Source organism: Antechinus flavipes, chromosome X, assembly GCF_016432865.1.
Source record: "Antechinus flavipes isolate AdamAnt ecotype Samford, QLD, Australia chromosome X, AdamAnt_v2, whole genome shotgun sequence".
Taxonomy (NCBI): domain Eukaryota; kingdom Metazoa; phylum Chordata; class Mammalia; order Dasyuromorphia; family Dasyuridae; genus Antechinus; species Antechinus flavipes.
In genome coordinates, this window is record NC_067404.1 from 15,332,244 (window position 1) to 15,339,743 (window position 7,500).

Below are 7,500 nucleotides of genomic sequence, written 5' to 3' on the forward strand. Positions count from 1 at the left end.
ATATACAGTAGATACTTTGTGTATATATATATATATAGTAGATACTTTATATATATAATATATGTTTTGTGTGTATATATATATAGTAGATACTTTGTATATATGTATAGTAGATTATAGTATATATAGTAGTATATATTATATATATATAGTTGCATAGAATATATATAGTATATAGTAGATATATTATATATATAGTACTTTGTATAGATATCGTAGATACTTTATATATATAGTAAATACTTTGTATAGATATAGTAGCTACTTTGTGTGTGTGTGTGTGTGTGTGTATGTGTGTGTGTGTGTGTGTGTGTGTCTGTGTATGTGTGTGTGTATATGGTAGATACTTTGTGAATATATGATCATTTGAAGCGGTTGTCCCAGACGTAGAGACAGAGGGAGGGAGAGATAGACTGAATCAGGAAGTAAGAAGAGCAAAGGTAAAGTTTCTGAAAAGAGAGGAGGGAAGAAACAGAGGGAGAGAAAGCTAATGAGCCCTGTCCCCTGCCTTCAAGTCTCCCCTTCCCAGAGCTCCTCCAGATAGAAATGTTCTGGCTTTTCCAGTCCAGCCCCCACCTCCCCGCACTCTACACAGGGGCTTCCTCCTCCCCAGTCGGAAAAGAAGACAAGAATGACCCCAGAGCCAGAGTCAGGGTTAGAGGAGGAGGAGCAGGTTAGGCGTTGGGCCCCTGCGTTCTTCCACTGGCGGCACCGGCTGCCATCTAACAATTCCTTGGTGACTTGGAGCCGTTCTGACAGACTCCACCGCTGTCCTAAGTGGGAATGTCACGTCTCCTTCTAGGCTACCCAAGGATGTGGAGCTATATAACAGCCCAAGGCTCTTTCCTCCCTTCCTGCCGTGCAGTTCATGACTCTTCTTACTGCTGTCAACATGACTAGCTCTATTTAGCATGTTCTCTCTGTCTCTCCTCCCATGCTCACCCCAACAGAACTTACTACTTCAATTTTCTGTGGGCTGGGAACTAGATGCATAGGCTCATTAGAAGTATATGCAAATTAAGAGTCAATAGGCATCGATTGAGAGCACAAGGGTTTGTGATTAAGTTTTAGTGCATGTGCTTTGCAGGAAAACTTCATTGCTTATGCAGAGGTCTTAAACACACACACACACACACACACACACGTGTATTTTTGTCTCCCAGGGTGCTCAGATTCCCTGTGACATTCTCCAGTCTTGGGCTAATAATACACTAACTGCTCGGGATCTTCTCTCCCATGAGATGCGCCCAAGAGGACACGTCCACAGCCCACGTAGATATGTTCACATTAAATTAAGGCCCACTCACCAATGCAGTTCATGTTCTTGAGCCCACTGAACACCGCCTTGGACACCTTCTTGATCTTGTTGTCATGAATCCTGAGTTCTACCAGGGAGCTGGGCAGGTTTGGTGGGATCTCCACCAGGTGATTCTTGGAGATATAGAGCTTCTGCAACTTTCGAAGTGGGCTAAAGGCCTTCGGGTGGATTTTGGAGATCTTGTTATTCACCAGCACCAGAGCCTGAGACAAGGAAGAAGGGGGAGAGCCACTGGGTCACAGATTCCTGAAGCCGGAAAGGCCCTCTGAGGCCAGCTAGCGCACGGAGAACAAAGGTTCTTTTCCCAACATGGCCAGCTAGGTAATCCATCATCGACTGGAGGCCTGCCAAGGAGGGGAAGCCTTTTCTTCCCTTCCTTCCTCCCCAAGTGTATACCCACCTACCCCCTTACCTACCCCAAAGGCACCTGCTCTGGGGGGACCATCTCAAACTCTGTGAGATCTAGGAAGCTTTCGATCCAAGCTCACTACGTGACCTCAGGGAAGCTGCAGCCTCTCTCCGGGCCTCAGATGGACCCTGGTCCCAACAGTGACCGTCCTCCCTACTTCTCGGGGTCGGAAGGACACCCGTGATAAAGTAGGATGTGCCACGTGACAAAGTGCAAAGGGCCTGAATCAATCAGTACCCAAAATGATAATATTCTCACAGAACCAAGCTTCTTCAACTGTGTTCTCGATCCCACACGAGGTCTCGTAACTGTATACGAGGTCATAAAATCATGACTTATTGTCCCTAAATGTTGGATTTGCACACCTGCTTGTGTACCTATGTAACTGGGGTCACATAAAAATTTCTTGGGCAAATAGATGTCACGAGTGGAAGGTTTCAGAAGCCCTGGGCTAGATCCCGGTGCGATAACCCGGGTCTCCTCTGATTCACGGTGGGCAGGTGCGGGGCTGCCGGAAAGGCTTTCTCTTTGACTCCAAGCTTAGCCACGAGCTAGCAGGGAGCATGGGACAGCTCAGCCGGCCAATCAGCCGGGCTTAACTGCTAACAGTGGCTTTTCTGGCTGCTACCATCCTCTGGCTTCCATTTCAACTCTGAGAACAGGATGAAGGGACTAGGAGTAGCTGGAGACCACTATACCCCTTGTTCTCCACAGTCATAATCATACGCACAAACATTGGTTCGTAGGGTTGGGCTCTGGAGCTGAAAGACCTCTGACCCTCCTTGTTTTAGGAAGGAGGCAACTGAGGCCCAGGGAAGTGAAGGGATTTGTTCGAAGTCACACAAGGCATCAGAGGCGGGATCGGAATCCAGATCCTTCGCTTCCAGAGGCCAGCACACGAAACCTACACAAAAACCTACTTTTTGGCAGGTCACGGGGTAACCCCTCCCTTAACTCTGCCTCCAGCCCCGGGCCCAGCCTCCAGCCACAGAGGAGAAGGGAGAAGCGGCCTTACGTAGAGATGCTGGAGCCCTTTGAAGTCATCCTTCTTGAGTTCGGTGATGCCATTGTTCTGCAGATCCAGGAGGGTGGTGTCTGGGGAGATCTCCTTGGGGACTGTCTTCAGACCTGTGGTAAGAGCCCCGCCACCATCCAGGTGAGCTCCCATCAGGTGCAGGGAATCCCTTCCCTTGCCAGGCCCAGGGCCACCTCCTGGGGGAGGCCCAGGATCTGGGGCTGCCAAGTAGGAGACCCGCATCGTAGGCCCAGATCTGCTGCCAGAGGGCCCTGGGACCCAGGGGTTAGCTCCTCTCTAGCCACTGCCCTCAGTTTCCTGGCCTACACCTCCTCCCACTGTTCTCTCCCATGTATCTGTCCAGCTCTGGGTCCATTCATCTCCACCGGGAGGGTAGAGGCCCAGACTCCGGCCCTGGAGGCCTCCTCGGCTGGCTAGCAGCAAGGGGCTCACTCGTAGGCAAGTAGCGGTCCTTGCCTGCAGTGACACGAGTGGGGAAGTCTAGAGGAGTCAGAGGCAGAACGAGGCTGTCATGGGAAAAGAGAAGAACGAGCCCCACGCGTGCAAAGGTACGGGCCTGGCCGCAACGAAGGGAATGAAGGGGGGAGCTGGGGGAACGAGGAGGAAGAGGCGGGCTGGAGTCATAACGTGGAGGACCACGAATGCCGGGGCGCTGGGGAACCAGAGAAGGCTCTGGAGCAGAGGAAGGCCAAGATCAGAGCTGATCTTCAGGGGGATGAGTCTGGCAGGAGAGAATGGGGGGTGGGGGACAGTGGCATCAGATTAGAATTTAGCCAGGTTCGCCATGAGAAAGAGCGGGAGGTTCATTTTGCTCGCGTCTGGAAGCGTGCGGGCCTATTGGTTTTCGGACTGAATCCTTCTCTGCTTCGCTTCAGTCCCTCCCCCAGCAGTTTCTCACCCAGGTCTGAGCACTGGACCACGCGCAGGTGGCAGTGGCAACCGAAGGGACAGATGGCGCTGTAGGTGGGAGTGAGGGCGTCCAGGTCAGGAAGGCCCGAGGTGGGGTCGGCTCCTGATGCCTCTTCGTCATTGAGCATGGCCAGTCCATCATCCAAGGTGAAATCCCAGAAACCCCTTTGTTCGAAGGGCAGAGCCTGGCTCAGGGCTAGTAGTGAGCTGAGAAGCCAGAGGCACATCATGGCTAGGGTCTTCCTGGGAGAGAGAGAGAGAGAGAGAGAGAGAGAGAGAGAGAGAGAGGAGAGAACAGAGAGACAGGAGAAAGAGAGAGGGAGAGAGAGAATGAGAGAGACAGAGAGAGAGACAGAGAGAGAGAATGAGAGAGAGACAGAGAGACAGGAGAAAGAGAGAGGGAGAGAGACAGAGAGAGAGAATGAGAGAGACAGAGAGAGAGAGAGACAGAGAAAGAAAGAGAGAGAAAGAGAGAAAGAAAGAGAGGGAGAAAGAGAGAGACAGACAGACACACACACACACAGAGAGAGAGAGAGAGAGAGAGAGAGAGAGAGAGGAGAGGAGAAAGAGAGAGAGACACACAAACAGACAGAGAGACAGAGAGAAAGAGAGAGGGGGAGAGACAGAGACAGAGACACACACAGAGAGAGACAGAGAGAGGAGAGAGAGAGGCAGAGAGAGAAAGAGAGACAGACAGACAGACATAGAGACACAGAGAAAGACAGAGAGACAGAGACAGAGAGACAAAGACAGAGAGAGGGGGGAGAGACAGAGACAGAGATACACACAGAGAGACAGAGAAAGAGAGAGAGAGAGAGAGGAGAGAGGGAAGAGACAGAGAAAGAGACAGAGAGAGAGAAAAAGAAAGAGAAAGGAGAGAGAGGAGAGAGAGACAGAGAGAAAGAGAAAGAGAGAGACAGAGAGAGGAGAGAGAAGAGAGAGAGAGGAGAGAGAGGAGAGGAGAGAGAGAGAGAGAAAGAGAGACAGAGAGAGAGAGAGAAGAGAGAGAGAGAGAGAAAGAGAGAGACACACACACAGACACAGAGAGAGAGAGACAGGAGAAAGAGAGAGGGAGAGAGAAAGAGAGACAGAGAGACAGAGACAGAGACAGGAGAAAGAGAGAAGGAGAGAGAGAGAGAGAGGGAGAGAGAGAGAAAGGACAGAGAGAGGGAGAGAGAGAAGAGAGGAGAGAGAGAGAGAAGAGAGAGAGAGAGAGAGAGGAAGAGGAAGGAGAGAGAGAGACAGAGAGATTGGAGAAAGGAAAGGCAGGGAGAGGGAGAGAAAAAGAAGGAGGGCAAAAGAGAGGGAGGGAGAGGGAGGGGAGGGAGACACAGAGATACAGACATAGAGACAAAAAACAGAGACAGAGATACAGGGAGACAGAAACAGAGAAAGAGAGAGAGACATTTACACAGAGACAGAGACAGACAGATGCACAGAGAGAGTCAGAGAGAAAGAAATAGAGATAGAGATAGAGAAAGAGAGAGAGATGGAATGAGGGGGGGAGAGACAGAGAAAGAGACAGAGAGACAGAGAGAGACAGAGAAATACACAGAGAGACAAAGACAGAGACACACACATAGAGACAGAGACAGAGAAATGGAGAGAGAAGTTTCCATGTTAAGGGAGTACACATAGGAAGGGAGGGGAAAAGAGATCTGGGAGGGGAAGTGACCTGGCCAGGGTCACACATAGGGTGTTAGCTCTACAGCAGGAAGGGACCTCATTTTCTGGAGGCCCAACTTGGGCAGGGGCCTTACTGGGAGCTCAGTGTAAGTAGAAGCCAGGGCCTCTGCCTCCAAGCCCCAGGCCAGTTTGGTTCCATTAATACTGGAGTCCCATCAGTCTTTTGCTGTTTCTCTGTCCTCCGAAAGGAGGCCGGACTGATGGAACCCGGGAGCAGACCTTGGAGGCAGGAGGCAAGAAGCGGCGCGCCCTCTCAGGTGCGGGTCCCTTCCAAAGACAGGACACGGCTTCATTAGGCAATTGAAATATTTTTCTAATTAGCTGCTCATCCCTCAGTCAGGCCCGGGGAGACAGGAGGGCCTCCTGGACCGTTCCACGCGCTTGAAACCCACAGGAGTTAGGGGTGATTCACTCTGAAGCGCGGCCTCCGCTCACGCAGGGGGCCTGGGACACGTTTGGGGTGATGGCGGCAGCTCCCGCCCACCCGGGCTCTGAACAGCCCCACGGGCAGTGGGTACTCGTGGAGGGGAGGGAGGCTTTTCTGACCCGGGGGGGCCGGGGGCGTGGAGATGGAGCCAGGTTGGCGGCCCACCGATGGGCGCCGGAGAGGGACGCTCGGGCCTCCTGAGGGCTAGCGGCAGACTTGCCGACGGAGAAAGGGAATTTCAAAAATGGCCCCAGAGGCTTTCCCAGAGCACCTCGGGGAGTCAGCGGAGGCCGCGCGGTGAGTTACAGACTCCCCGATCGGCTAGAGCCGAGGTGACCGTCAGGGACCGGGATCTGCACACGTGTACCTGGGACTGGCCGGAGGAGGGTGGTACGAGGCGGCATGCTGGATGGGACAGCCGGGGGACCCGAGTGCAAATCCTACTTCTGCTTACTCCCCGTATGACTTTAGGCAAGTCATTTCATTCACTGGCTCCCAATTTCTTGGTAGGTAGAACGAAGGGCTTAGGGCCCAGCGGCCTGTTGAGGATACTTAAGCTCAACCGGCGCCCCCTCCCTTCCCTCCCGGACCCAAGGGGCTAATGTTTATTCTAAAAGCTAAAGTAGCCGTGGCTCTCTGGCTGCCTTTGGCCCGGGGTTCTTGGGAGAGCTCGAGGTCGAGCCCATCCCGGTTCTGCAACCGACTGGCTCTGACTTAGGACGGGTTACTGCCCACGCTAGCCCTTTTGTTTCCCTTTTTGGAAAACGGAGAGGTCAGACCGGACCTGAGGACACCTCCCGCTGACCTCTCACCCGAGTTTCCGACAAGACGGTCGCCGTGAGGTATCCCCGACTCTGCCTCCTAGTTCTCCCTGGCTCCCTCTGGGCTTCACAGAGGGCGGCGGCTTGGGAACGAGGGACCGTGCTTGGGCAGAGCAGAGCAGCCTCTGCTTCCAGGCCCTCCAGAATATCTCCCTCCTGAAACCCCGGGGCCCCTCAGAACCCCGTCCTCTGCCCCCTGACCCAACTTCACCGTGACGGACTGGCAATCAGAGGCCTGGTGTCGGGCCTGGCTCGCTCGTCAACTTGCTGTTTGCTCTATGTCCCTTCCCTTCTCTTGGCCTCAGTTTCCTCATCCGTAAAATGAGTGAGTCGGCCCACACCGAGGCCTCTGGATTCTCCCACCGTGCGCCTCTCCGAGCTTCCAGTTTCCTCCAGCCCGCGTCCCGCCCACCCTCCTCTCCTTGGCTGCCCGAGGCGCCCATCGCCCATCACTCTTGGACCCGTGAAATGAGGAGGAGACACACCGGCCCTTTCTGGGCTCCTTTCCTGGTCTCCCGTCCTCCCCCCCTTCCCTCTCTCCGGCGGCCGGACAGAGCGGGGTTTGTTCGGAGGCCCGGGCTGCAGCTGCAGACTGGCTTGTAGGGTAGGAAAAACATTTCCAGTCGGTGGGCCGGCGGCCGAGCTTGGCAGCTCGGGCAGAGGTGGTTTTGCAGGAGCGGTGGCCACTCCGTCTGCCCGTGCCAGGGCACTGCTCACCAGCTCTCTCCCCCGGAGCCACGCCTCTGTCTGGGCTGCGATTCTTGCCCCCCCACCCCCACCCCCCAGCTGCTTCTATTCCCTCCGGCCCACTTTGAGTCACAGACCCCAAGAATACCACACACACACGAAGGGGGCTCTGAGCCCATTTACAAAGACCCAGCAGAGGGAGGTGAC

General features: G+C 53.8%; 1 protein-coding gene across 2 annotated transcripts in view; it reads right to left on the minus strand.

The window, feature by feature from the left end:
* BGN (biglycan) overlaps positions 1 to 7,500 on the minus strand; it is a 32,370-nt gene that overhangs the window by 11,636 nt on the left and 13,234 nt on the right. The window contains exons 2-4 of one of the 2 annotated variants that reach the window (XM_051968142.1): positions 3,662 to 3,911; positions 2,743 to 2,855; positions 1,308 to 1,521 (exon numbers count right to left, since the gene is read on the minus strand). In XM_051968142.1, the coding sequence (XP_051824102.1) occupies positions 1,308 to 1,521; positions 2,743 to 2,855; positions 3,662 to 3,902 (568 nt within the window). In that variant the 5' untranslated portion in view covers positions 3,903 to 3,911. Of the gene's footprint in view, positions 1 to 1,307; positions 1,522 to 2,742; positions 2,856 to 3,661; positions 3,916 to 7,500 lie in introns of both variants that reach the window. The other variant, XM_051968141.1, reaches the window with a different exon arrangement.